Consider the following 13741-nt stretch of genomic DNA (forward strand, 5'->3'; position numbering starts at 1 on the left):
CTGCGCAGGATATAACTGCTGTTCGCTTCCAGATGCGTGTTTTCTCTCTGGAGGCTTTTGTAATTTTCTCTTGGTTTGCAGTCTGGACGTTTTGCTCTGAGTGTGTCTCGGAGCAGCGGGCCTGTTGTGATTGCTTGACCTGAATGCTGTTGCATCGCTTTTGGAAAATCGCCCATTGCTCTTTGTTTGAACACTGCCTGTGCTCTGCTTTCTCTGTCCTCTTCTGGAATCCTGCTTGTTTTCTGTATTAGCTTCTCTCTTACTCTTTGTGTCGTCTAGTTTCGTCTCTGTGTTTCCCATCTCTTTTAACCTCTTGGTTGCAGTGGAATCATTTGTTCAGCTCAAATTCCAGTGTGTTGTCATCTCGTCATCTATGTGTGATCTACTGTTTAATTTCTCCCTTGAGTTTGTATAAGGTTACAGAGGTTACATCACTCACTCCCAGCAGTTTCCTGGTTTTTTGCCTAATATTTTTGACAGTCTGTCATTCTTTTCCTCATCTTTTCTATGCTCTTTTATTTCTAAAAGCAAATTTATTTTGTATTACAGACCTGTGATTTCCAATGTTTGAAACTTTTGGTGATCCACTTCTGCTTACTTGTTGTTTCTTGTGTTCTTGTGTCTTTTGTGAATTTTGATTTTTAGCAGATATTTATTGAGATAATACCTCTGGGACTCTGACTTCTGAGCTGAGTGAGTATTCCTTCAGAAAGGATTTTCCTTTGCTTTTGTAGGTATCACAGGGTGAAACTCATCCATTACCACTTAACATTTATCTTGTGGCTTAGGTTTATTGGAATAAACCAGTAGTGGAAATACAAGCCCCAAGTGATAATGACAGTATCTAATTCTGAGGAAAAACTTCTCTTCATACGTTTTTCTCCATGTGGAGCCAATGCTGACATAGACAAGTTTCCTTGTGCAGAGAGAGTCTTTTCCCCTAGTTTAGTATTTAATTTAGAGCACATCCCCTCTGAAGTGCCTCATTTATGTCTTTTGCTTTCACTTCCTCTCTCATGGAAACCCAGTGCCTTGTCCGCTGCCCAACCTGAGGCTCATGGTGATAGAAAAAGAGCAAATATGCTGAAGCAGCTGCCAGCTTCACTCCTTGCTCACTGTATATTGTAAAGATTATTTTATTTCCTTTCCTTCCCCTCTTCTTTCCTTTTTTCCTCTTCTGAAATGTTCACATTAGGTTGGTGTACAGTTAAAAAGTATTCAGATTTTTTTTTTCATGTGACATTTTTAACTGGTCTGTAATAGGAGGGATTTTAGCTGACAGGGTTGTTGCTGAGAAGAAGCGTTTTTGCAGTCCTTCCTTCATGATGTGCCTGAGCCCCCACTGTCGAGGCTGACCATATCTGACTAGCTGGGACGGTGCGTGGGCTCGTCACATCCTTGGATTATGTGAGAGCATTTGAATGCTTCGCCACAAAGTATGGTGTTTGAGGTTTCTGGTGGGTAACTTTTATTATTGACTTTTTCTGTTCCTAGGGGTCACAGCATTTTTAAAAGATCAATTAGTGAATGTTAATGATGCTGTGATTATCATCCTTTACTTCTTGTTGGACATCTTTTTCTAAGACTGAGTCATTCTTACATTTCTGGAGCAAATTGTACTTGGTCATAACCTGTTATTATTTTAATACAGCCAGTTAGGCAGTTTTTGGGTTTTGTTCACAAGTATGTTGGCCTCTAATGTTCCTTTCTTGTACTGTTTTTGTTTTGCTGTAGTTTCAGTTATGTGCTTGGCCTCTAAAAGGAGTGAGTTGGAAGGAGTGCTCCATGTGCTTGAGACAGACAACAGGTGGGTGTGCTCGTTCAGAGACGGAGGCTTTGGAGTGGAACTTGGGAGTCGCTCCGTGTGTCTCAGGAGACAGGTCCTTGGCTGCGTTTGAGGGGCAAGGTTTGAAGGCTGTACTCCCCAGCGCCTCCACGTGTCTTCTTGGGGCCCGTCAAGTCCGGCGGTCCAAAGAACTGGCAGCTCATAAAGCTTCTGAAAGGCTAGAAAGCTGCCTTCTCCCTAGAAAACTGCTTTCAATTAAAGTGGACCCTCAAATTCTCCATTTTGTTTGTTTTTAAAGCCTACATATAGGTGATAGTTTGGGCATGCATGTGTATCTTGTCACTTTGAACAAAAAATGCTGCTTTTACAGCCCCCCAGTTTCGTCCCCCGCTAGAGCATGTGCTCTGCGCTGCTGCAGCGCTCACCAGGTGGAGCTTGCTCCCCCGCGACACAGCTCTGGGCTGCTGAGCACTGCGCTTTGTTTACACGAACAAGAAAGAAACACTTGCTACTCTTGCTGAGACCCCCTTGTTTGCAGTTTTCTGTCACTTGCATCACACTTGCTCTTAAAGAGCACAGTGGCCACCTTAGCAATGCCACTTAGAGTAACACGTTTCCTCCCCCTCACGTGAGCTCTCCCTCTCTCTGAATGAAGCTTTGACGTCTCCAGGGCACTGTAAGCCTCTTCCTCTCAGGCCCTTCTGTCAGCTCTGGCCAACATTCTGCTGTCTACCTCCATGTAGCCGTCCAGGCCTGGCCTGGCCCTGCTCACCTTGGTTTGCCCACCTCTCTCCAGCTAAGTTTTGACAGATCGTTTGTTCCTCAGTTGCTCTCTTGAACCCAAGTGTAGTTCCCTCTTGCCCTTGTGACCTTGGATTGGTGAACACCTAGACCTCATAGAAAATGTTCATCACCCAGTTGTACCTGACTCCTTGTGACCCCATGGATGGTAGCCCACCAGTCTCCTCTGTCCTTGAAATTTTCTAGGCAAGAATAGTGGAGTGTGTTGCCATTTCCTTCTCCAGGGCATCTTCTGGACCCAGGGATTGAACCCGGGTCTCCCAACTGAGCCACTAGAGGCCCTGCCATTTCAGCTCCTATTCTGGGACTGCTCCTGGGTCCTCTTGCCAGCAAGCTTTTCTGGGTCTCTGCATGGTCTCAGCCATGACCTTCTCTCTCTCTTGCCTTCAGGGCCTATTCCAAGCTGACATCATGCCCACCTCGTCTGTGCGCTCACTCTTTAGCAGACACCCCTGTCTTCAGCTTCACAGAGAATATGTGACTGTTTGGGAATGAATTCTTTCATTTCCTGGCTCCTTCCAACATGTGAGCTTTCTGTGCACTCCTACTTGTCCCTCTACTCACTCACAGAAGTGTTTGCTCTCCTGCTGGGGTTGCAGCCTCTGCTTTGGATCCTGTTCCATTCTGTCTGCACCAGCTGGGCCCCCGTTGCCTGTCCTTCACTCAGCTGGCTCCCTGCTCTTCACAGATAAAGATTCCCAAGTCTTTACATTCTTGGTGTGGCATCGATGTTGATCCGTGATCTGTTTTTTGTAAACACTATCCTCTTAAAACTTCTTCCTTCCATAGTGACTTCTAGAAAGTGTATCTATCTGGTGACAGCATTTTCCCCAATTCACTTGAACTCCTCATCCTGCAATAATCTGATATCTCTCATCATTTAATCATTGAAAGTACTCTTCATCAGATCACCAAAGACCCACCAGATCCAAACCTAGGGAATTCTCCCTGTCCATGGGTCTTGATGTCCTAGTCATCTTACACTGCGCTAACCATCCTCCTGGTGAAGAGATGCCAGTGTCCAGTTGCCATGGCAACTTTTGAATAGTTGACCTCTTGCATCTCTTGCCTGCCTTAACAAAAGGGATCCTACTTAAAGTCTTGTCCTAGGCTGAGAGTGGGGAGTCCTAGGAATGCCGCTTCTGGACAGGGCATGAGCAGGAAGGCGGGAGTGCAATGCCTACGCTAAAGGGACATGCACAGAGCAGGAGCCGAACAGAAACTGGAAACTGTCAGCTGTGGAGTCACTGGCCAGCACTCGGGGGCCCTTCTGGTTCAGAGGCTCTAGATGTGACAGAGACAGCCCTGCTCCCTGCCTGCCCCACAGTACCCCCTTCTGGGGCCATTGAGACTCTCTGGAAGGTTTCCAGGATGCCCCAAACAGCATTCCCTGAGTCAGACTAGGTGAGGCGGGCCAGAGTATGGGAGGGAGGGGGAAGCAGGAGAGCTGCAGATGGGGCTGCACCCACCCTAGCACCCAGTCGGGGCCACAGGGGAGAGAGCATTTGTTTTGTGCAGAACTGTGGCTCAACTCTCTGGCTGTCTGTGCACGGCTACATCTCAAACAGAGACTGGACAAAGGCTGGAGCGTCAGCAGCAGCGCTGCTGTGTGCCTGCCCAAGCTTCAGATGCTGGACAAACGCACGTGGAAGAATCTGTGAGTCCACACACCTATGCCGGTTGGTGGGTGAAATCCATGCTTACTCAACAGAATTTCTTCTCTTCTGTCTCTTGGAGTCTGGAAGCAAGAGCTGAAGGAGAGAAGCCAAGGGGCCTCCCTGTCAGAAGAGGGCTGTAATCAGGAGGGGGTCCTACTACCCCACACTGAGCAGTATTTCTTTCACTCCAGAGACACCTTATGCCCAAATCATTCTGTCTCCCCCACTGACCCTGGGCCCCCCCAAAGGTCAGAAGTGTCTGAGGTCTACTCTTCATGGGTGGGCCTCAGGCCCTGCCCTCCATCAATACCAAGGCCCCCCAAGGTGAAGAGGAGTCAAGAGTGATTGTCAGCAATAAACAGTTACAAGGTTTGATTTCAAAGAGAAACAACGTGTAGACAAATGGCTGTGGGGAAGGTTTGGCCTTGCGGTAATTCAGCCTGTGAGGCAGGGCCAAGTGGACTCATTCTCCCCACCTCACGTCAAGGTCCCTGCAAAGTCAGACACCACTGAGCTAATCGATGGAAAACAAATTTAATACAAGTCCCAACCACCTGCAGCCAGTTGACCTCGTCACGGCAGCCTGAGGCCCAGGAGCGCAGAAGCCAGTGTCAGGAAAGGCATCAGCCCGGAGCTGCTGCCCCTGCCCTGCCCCTTGATGAACTTCAAGTAAGCATCTTCTGTGTTTTCTCTGATGATTGGTTTCTGGATGTTGCATAGGCTGGATGTACAGCACGCCAGGTACAGAAAGGGTGTGGGCTTTACGAGCACGAACGACCTGGCCATCTGTGAAAATGCCTCATTCATCCCACAGTTCAGTGCACACTGCTTGGAAATAAGGAAGAACCGTGGAAATACTCCTAGTGGGAAACAGGACAGAGAGATGGGGGTCTCATGAATTGAAAGCAGCAACGCCAACACCATTTCTGCCTGAAGTCTGCCCAACCCTGACCCTTCTATTGCCCCTTACCAGAGCCCCACTCAAAGAGGGCACCTGAAAGGGATTTGGGAGCCGTCACTGCAAAGGAAGAGGGTCAGGCCTTTGTGTTCAGAGCTGCTTTTGGGGGTGGCGTGGCATCAGATGCCACCATCTCTGACCTGTCTGCACACACCTGTCTGCACTTGAGCCTGGCAGTCTCCATTTGGGAATGCATAGGTTCCCTGGGCCTCAACTTCTCAAACATGGTTGCTCAAGCCTTTGTGACCACAGACGAGACACACGGGAGCAAGGGGCACCTGGCCATCCTGGCCACTGCCCAGGGCTTGGAGCTGGCCTCTCAAGGAGCCACTCCTGCGGCCTGGGTGTAACTGCTGTGACTGTGAGCCTACTGCTGGCACGGCCAGCACTGGGGGCATGACCTGTCTTCTGACTTCACCTCCTCCCATATTTCACTGCGCAGTCATCTTTCCACACTAAGTTATCAACTCCAGGTGAGGCTGCAGTGGGGCTTATGCCTCGACTGACTCAGTAGCCCACACGCTTCTTGGAACATGGAAGCCCCAGAAGTGGCTGATGAATGGAAAGTGAATTCTCCAGGCCAGACAAGGCCACTGTTGGGTCATGCCAGGGCCTTCAAAGTCACCCTCGGGAGAGAGTTCTTCATGAGGCCAGAAGTGCTTGGGGGAGTTACAGATGGCAGAGCAGCGGTCTCCAATGTTTTAAAGCATGCATCCTCTTTTCAGGACATATTTTAAGCCCTGATTATGTACATCTTTTGTAAAAGCTATTCTTGGTCAGACATTGAAGTCATTAAGGCTCAACTGCTCACCTAGAAGTGAATGAAAAGAACTCTCCTTTACTTTCTCCCTGCACCTCAGTATTTCAGTCTGGCCAGCGGTTGCTGCGTGCCACCCTGCATCGGCTCTGGGGTTACTTATGTAAGCTGAGTCTCCTCAATGGCCTGCTGGCACTCCTGGCTTCACAGGACTTTGCTCTTCAAATTTTAAAAAAGGATCATTTGAATCAGTTCTAATGAGGTGGATGAAACTGGAGCCTATTATACAGAGTGAAGTAAGCCAGAAGGACAAACACCAATACAGTATACTAACGTATATATATGGAATTTAGAAAGATGGTAACGATAACCCTGTATACGAGACAGCAAAAGAGACACTGATGTATAGAACAGGCTTATGGACTCTGTGGGAGAGGGAGAGGGTGGTAACATTTGGGAGAATGGCATTGAAACATGTGAAATGTCATGTATGAAACGAGATGCCAGTCCAGGTTCAATGCACGATGCTGGATGCTTGGGACTGGTGCACTGGGACGACCCAGAGGGATGGTATGGGGAGGGAGGAGGGAGGAGGGTTCAGGATGGATTTTCTTTTAAAAATTTAAAATAAATAAAAATAAAATAAAAAAAGGATCATTTTTATGTTAGTTATTCTTTATTGAGAAAAACTCGACACGCCCTAAGTCCTGAAAGCATTCTACTGACCTGTGTGTGGAGCCCCACTGGGACCCAGGACACTTACTCACGGCGGCAGAGATACAGTATGTAGAGCCATTGTCACAGTTTTCTGGCCCTTGGCATTCAAAACTGTTCTCCTTCTCACAAACGTGACACCTCAGGACAGCATCTGAAAGGAGGAATAAAAAGAAAGCGGAATGTGGCAGCTCTCAGATCCCATCAGAGCAACACCTGCCATCCTCTCCTTCCTCTGAGTGAGGACAGAGCCCTGGGTCCATCCATCTTTCTGGCGCCTCACAGCCTCCCCTATCCTGCAAGCTCCTCCTCTCCTCTCTGGGCTTCTCTCGTGTGCCCACTGGATGTGTCTCACAGACCCACACCACACCCATAGCATGAACACAGGCGAGCGCAGAGCCTCAGCCCGGAGACATGCACTGTCATATGGAAACAGCCGAGTCCCTGCCTCCCCCAACCCCCACTCAGGACATGCCCACATCACCACACCTCACTGGCGCCTCACATTAGCTGCTCTAGAGAAAGAAGCCCCATGGCTGTGGAGTCTGCACCCATGCACCCTGTCCACCCACCTTCCTGGCTGACCCCACTGCCTCCAGTGCCTGGCTCCACACTCCTTGGCCTGAGACCCTGTGTCCTGCCTGACCCAGGAGCCGAGGTGGCCCACCATGGGGTCTGTGTCAGGGGAGGACTTGTTCCTAGGGAAGAAGCTGGTCACACTCCAGCAGCTCTCCATTTTCAGAGACAGCCCCAGAAGGCTTGAAGATGGCTGGTTCAGGCTTGGCCTCCAGCCCCACCATCCCCAGGAAGGCAGGGCCATGGCAGGGAGAGCTGGGTGCTGGGCAATAAAACCAGCCATCCCTGCCTGCCCTTGGGGACCCCACATCAAGAGGCTCCCCAACTATGTATCCATATCAGCTGACCACCCTCCTAAGGCTGTCTTGCCCACTGAATTCTCTGGGCTACACCTGCCTGGACCCACCTGGGGCCATGGCCACCCTGTGTCTGCACAGGCATTCCAGACCTCCTCCTCCCAGCCCAGGAGGCTCAGGGCCAGAACTGACCTTGTCTTCCAGACACGGTGAGATTGCTCTCCACCTGCGGCAGGCCCAAGACCAGAAGCAAAGCGAGGAGGGTTATCATTTCCAGTGATGCCTGGTCCTGGACATGAGGAACAAGCAGGGCCCTTGGTCAGCTCTGACTCTGGAGTTAGATTTGACCCTGTTGGTCCAGTACCATTCAGGGCCCTCCCCACTGGTCACCGGGGCAGACCCTCTCCTCATCCATGGGCCAGGGGCTGGGTGTGGCCTCTCAATGCTGATTGGGGGGGGCTGTCACCACCACCACCAAGTCCCCTCTGTCCCCAGGGACCCCATCACTCCCTAGAACTCTGCATTCATTCACCCATGCCCCAGCAAACTTGCTTGGCAAGTGTTCCTGCCGCAGCTCCCCCAAGGCAGTACCGGGTTTCCCCCACCCCTGATTTGAACTCCTGTTCTCTTAGGAGACACCATGGGGTACTCTCCCACCCAGCGCTACCGCCCTTCCTTTTCCCTCTTCATCTTCCTCTCCATCCATGGCCAGGTCTTCACTGGTGCAGCCTGACCCCAGGGTACAAGAAGGCTTGGCTACCCCTGCACCACCCAGCCCAGCCTCACTGCCCAGATCGGTGCTGAGGCTAGCCCTCTCTCTCACAAGGCCTGCCAGCCTTATGCCCTTACACACTTATATTGTTGATTGATTCTTTTTTGGTTTGTCTGGTTAGGAATTAGAAAGCCAAATGAGAACCTGTATTAACTCTAGCAACCACAAACACAACGACAGCAAGAAGAGAAAACCAGAAAGCTGAATTTGCAATGTCACCAGGTAAACAGAAATCCGAAGAGTAGCAAGCCCTAAAAAAGTGGAATGATATACTGTGTTCCCAGATCAGAAGACTTACTGTTGCTAAGATGTCAGTTCTCCCTAAATTGATCTGTAGATTTAGCACAATCTCAAATTTCCCAGAGATATATTTTCAATGTAGAAATAATCAACTGGGATTCTAAAATTGAAGTAGAAAAGTGAAAGACCTAGAATAGCCAAAATAATTTGGAAATAGAAGAGCCAAGGACTTATACTACTTGATTTTGAGACTTACTAGAAAGCTATGATAACCAAAGACAGCATGATGCTGCAGAAAGCTTAGACATACAGTCAGAAGAATGGAATAAAGAGTCGAGAAGTAGACCTACCCATGTGTGACTGACTGATTTTAGACAAAGGTAACAAGCAAAAAAATGCATTGAAGAAATGGCCTCTTCTGTGACAAATAATGCTGAGACCTTGGAACAAACAGATGCAAAAATGATGCCCCCAAATGCAAAAAAGAAAAACATAAACATGACTTTCCCTTTGAAAAGTGAAAAATGAAAGTGTTCGTCACTTAGTTGTGTCCAACTCTTTGTGATTCCCATGGACTGTAGCCTTCCAGGCTTCTCCATGAAATTCTCCAGGCAAGAATACTATAGTGGGTAGTCATTTCCTTCTCCAGGGGTCTTCCTGACCCAGGGTGGTGTCACCTGGGTATCTGAGGTTATTGATATTTCTCCCGGCAATCTTGATTCCAGTTTGTGCTTTATCCAGCTTGGCATTTCACATGATGTACTGTGCAAATAAGTTAAATAAGCAGGGTGACAATATACAGCCTTGACGTACTCCTTTCCCAATTTGGAACCAGTCTGTTGTTCCATGTCCAGTTCTAACTGTTGCTTCTTGACCTGCATACAGATTTCTCAAGAGGCAGGTCAGGTGGTCTGGTATTCCCACATCTTTAAGAATTTTCCAGAGTTTGTTGTGGTCCACACAGTCAAAGGTTTTGGCATAGTCAATTAAGCAAAAGTAAATATTTTTCTTTTGCTTTTGTGATGATCCAACAGATGTTGGATGTTGACTTTTTAGATAAGATGTATAAAGCATGAATCACACAAGCAAAACTGCTACAATTCATAGGGGAAATAAGGCTGATGCCTGTAGTTAACTTTGAAAGGAATCCAAAAGATAAAGTGAATAACGCATTGTTAGACAGATGGATAGACACATGGGAAAACTAGTAAAATGTTAAGGTGGACAAGGTGGTGGGCTTCCCAGGTGACGCAGTGGTAAAGAACTGCCTGCCAATGCAGGAGACACAAGAGACAAAGGTTCAATCCTGGCTTGGGAAGATCCCCTGGAGGAGGAAATAACAACCTACTCCAGTATTCTTGCCTGAAAAATTCCATGGACAGAGGAGCCTGGCAGGCTGCAGTCCATGGAATCACAAAGAGCAATGACTGAACAATTAACACTTTCACTTGCTTATACCGAACAGAGTTGGACACAACTGAACACACACACACACACACACACACACACACACATATCCTTGCACTCACTGTAAAATATTTCAACATTACTGCCTCAGATAATTTATATAAAATGCCAGGGATTTAAAATGTGCTCTACAGAGAATTCCCTGTTGGTAGTCATTAGGACTCCATGCTTTCACTGCCATGGGCCCACGTACAATTATTCATCAGATAACTAAGATGCAGCCAGCCAGGTGGCATGGCCAATTTTTTTTTTTTAATGTGTTCTACATTTTTTTAGCCCAGATTTAACCCATTATGAGAATCACGGCATAGGGCAGAAACTATTTGAACGAGAGTCTTAATTCACCTTCTCAGTTAAAAACTAAAGATCCAGAATTTGACTGCCTAACCCTGCGTGTAGAAATCTAAGGCTTCTGCAGCGTATAGGTTAAATGGGCTGGGAGTGATATTTAGAATGTTTTAACATTGCTAGTCACAGTCTTACAAGCTACAGTAACTTCTATGGGGGTAGAAAAAGGATTAAGAACATCATTAAATGAATGAGAATTAAAACAGGTGGCCTTTTGCATTGCTTCACTTGTCCCTGATATGGCAAAGACTGTCCAAGAAGAAAAACAGCTCATGGGAGACTTGGTCTATGAGGCCAACTTAGCTAACACCTCCCAATTCAGGCAAAAGTTGTATTCTTTGGAAATGGGACTCATCACACATTGAGTTTTCCCACAGAGGTGTTTGAATTTGCCAGCATATGTGAAAAATCGAGCATGGTGGATCTCAAGAATGATAATGATATGACTTAGTGAGTTGCTACATTGATAATACCATGTGGATGAGTTCCCTCCAAGAAAAGTGTGATAAAGAACCTTATTTGGCGCCAACTGTAAAGAAATCATCTGAAAGAATCTCCGGAAAAAAGATCCTGGAGATTACTCAGGATCCTGGATTATTGTGACACCACCCCCTCCCGATTTTAGCTCCAGACATTACAAAAGATTGTAAAGGGCAAAGTTCAGTGGCATCCCATAACGTCATTTTCCTTTTCTTTTGGTACCACTAGCTTGGCGAAGAAAGTGATGACCTGGTTAAATCTCTGTGCTGGTCGTCCACTGATGGTGTTGACTAACAGAAAGCTAACAGAAATGTCATACCTGTGAATTGCTTTTAGCAGGAAATACCTGATCCTCCTAGGGGTGTGATTTAAATCAATGTGGACTCTGCAGGTGACGGGTATATGAGTTGGGCAGCGTCCGGCCTCAAGGTCGGAGATGCTGGGTGGGGTCCTGGTGGGACGTGGCTTTCAGTGGTGAAGATGCTGTGTGGGTTCCCACGTCACCCATCCCCAGAAGATGATGATGAATGGCCCAGGTGGTGGTGGAAAGGATACCCACAGGGAGGGCTGCCAGGTAGGTAGGGGAAGCCATGGGACCCCAGTAGAGGGATGCATGCTGTCAGAACGGATGGGGATGGTCACAGTTGCATCTGCCATCCCGGCTTCACGAGGGAGGGGCCAAACCACAGAATCTGCAGACACTGACCTGAGACTGAGTCCAAGTCTGAAGTTCTGGGTCCACCACCCTACCTCCTGCCTAGAACTTTTGGAATCTTCTAGCTACCTCCCATCTGTTCCTCCATCCAGCTGTACCCCGCCTGCCATCTCCTGCCCAGGTTTTCTAAACCACCGCCTCCCCCCACCCCCGCTCCCTGCCCCGCCCCGCCACATTGTGCCCAGGCCTTTGGAACCTTCTCCAGCCCTGTGGTCTGTGAAGACCTTCGGGAACCTTCCACGTCTCTCTCCCCGCCAACCCTTCACGGTCCTGCCCAGACCTTCTAGAAACGTCTCCTTGCACCTTGTCCTTCCCAGGCCTCCCTAACCTCACCTGAGACCCCATGTCCCGGAGGACCTTTTGGAGCCTTCTTCAGCCTCCCTATTCTGCGAAGACCTTCTGGAATCTTCCCAGATACTCGCGTCCTGCCAAGAACTGTGGAAACTTCCCCACACCCGTGTCCCAGCCAGACTTTGGGATTTCCTCTTCCTCTGCCCCATCCCCAAACCGCCCCCAACCTTGTCTTGTCTAAACCTACTGGAACCTACCAGGACACGAACTCCAGTGGGAACCCACACGAAGCTGCAGGTGTGTGAGGAGAAGTCAATTAGGCTCCGCGACCAGACTCAACCCGGAAGTACTGAGCAGCGTCTCCCATCAGGCTTTGCGCGGCTTCCAGAAGGTTTCTCTGCGGTCGCAAGTGAGAGCGCCCCCAGGGGCAGTCTCGTCAGAGGTAGTCTCGTCTGGCGGAGGTAGATGCCCGAAAGTGTTAGAGGACACGGAGCGGGGAGATGGTTCCAGAAGCTCTGGGCAGGGGCAGGGGTGGCGGGGCAGGTTCATGCCGTGACATACCCCAGCATCACAAGTCTCCATGACTGACAGTACTAGCATTCCTTCTCTGTTACAATGAAACTGAGGGAGAATCATTACTCAAGAGAGAACCAGCAAATCCCCAAATTCTTGGTAACTAGTCCTAAACCAATTATACAGAAGAGAGGCCCCAGTGGAAACTGGGTAACAGTAAGGTCTAAAGGATTGTGAGGTGATCACATGTTAAAAGTGCAGGGAAAGGAGCAGAAAAGGTGCTTAGTGAAAATACATCACGTTACAGGCATCTCGTAGAAGAGAGAACAGGGTGAAAATTTTCTCAGCTGCCATTCAGGAAGTTAGATAAGCATAGATTACCTACCCAAAGAAATGAAGGAAATACAAAGAGGAGAGGAGAAATGAATAGGAGGTAAACACACAAAGCCAAAGTTGATTATCTGGAGGCATTCAAAGTATTGGTGAAACAGAAGAGACAACAAAGAAAAATACTCATTCCCAGTATCAGAAATGGAAAGGGAGGCATCCATCAGCTGTTACTGATCTTATAAAGAAAATGAGTGGCTGCGATGAGTAGGCTTCCTGTGATAAACGTCACATTCCTGATGAAATGAACTAAAACCTGAAGAACACTGGGAACCAGAGGTGACTCACAATGCAAGTGTAGGCTGAAATTATCAGACTCTTTTGGAAAAACTAGGTACCAGGTCTTCTATCGAAGTTAAATCCTTGAAACAATAGAAGGATAACCAAGCTTATGAATGCTAAGTCCCAAAAGAGTAAAGATAAATCTACAAATTCAATGCAATTTCAGTAAGAGTCTAAACAGGTGCTGTGTGTGTGTGTGTTTTGTGTGTGTGTCCGTTTGTGTATGTGCGTGAAGTTGATTCCAAATATTCAGATGTTTCAGAAACGGAAAGGGCTAGGAGTAGCCAAGGCAATATACTGGGAGAAGAAAAGTACTGGAGGACTTGAGCTCCCAACTGCCAAGATATTTATATTTTCTCACTTATTGAGAGAGTATGGTGTTGGCTCAGGGTTGAAAAACAGACCAATAGAGGAGAAAGCAAAGTCAGAAAGCACAAATATCCAATTACAGGCTTTCTGATGAGGCTTCCCCTGCCTTGGCATGGGGAAACGTTCTTGTGTGCCTTGACGAGTGGTGAATAGATGAGATATTATACACGGGTACCACACAAAAGAAGCAGTTCAGGACATTTGTGGATCTCAATGAATCCTCAGAAAGGAAAAAGGAAAATGTACAACGCTATCCTGGTGTCCGTTGGAAAATTAAGCATATACAAAATTGAAAAAAAATATTGCTGGTCACATAAGAAAAAGTGATACA

General features: G+C 47.9%; 1 protein-coding gene across 1 annotated transcript; it reads right to left on the bottom strand.

Moving 5' to 3' along the window:
* Positions 1-4731: 4731 nt before the first annotated feature.
* On the bottom strand, positions 4732-11913 carry LY6K (lymphocyte antigen 6 family member K). The gene is made up of 6 exons (XM_070382808.1): positions 11902-11913; positions 11409-11469; positions 11076-11143; positions 7739-7835; positions 6724-6828; positions 4732-5105 (listed from the first exon to the last, which is right to left on the bottom strand). The coding sequence occupies exons 1-6, from the start codon at positions 11911-11913 to the stop codon at positions 4819-4821; spliced, it is 630 nt and encodes a 209-aa protein (XP_070238909.1). The 3' UTR covers positions 4732-4818.
* Positions 11914-13741: the final 1828 nt, after the last annotated feature.

This window comes from Bos mutus, chromosome 14 (assembly GCF_027580195.1).
Source record: "Bos mutus isolate GX-2022 chromosome 14, NWIPB_WYAK_1.1, whole genome shotgun sequence".
NCBI lineage: Eukaryota > Metazoa > Chordata > Mammalia > Artiodactyla > Bovidae > Bos > Bos mutus.

Coding starts and splice junctions, on each gene's coding strand:
- LY6K (XM_070382808.1), bottom strand. Junction 6,829..7,738: donor CACCGTGTCTGGAAGACAAG/GTCAGTTCTGGC, acceptor TCCTCCTTTCAG/ATGCTGTCCTGAGGTGTCAC. Junction 5,106..6,723: donor CTGTATCTCTGCCGCCGTGA/GTAAGTGTCCTG, acceptor GTTTCCCACTAG/GAGTATTTCCACGGTTCTTC.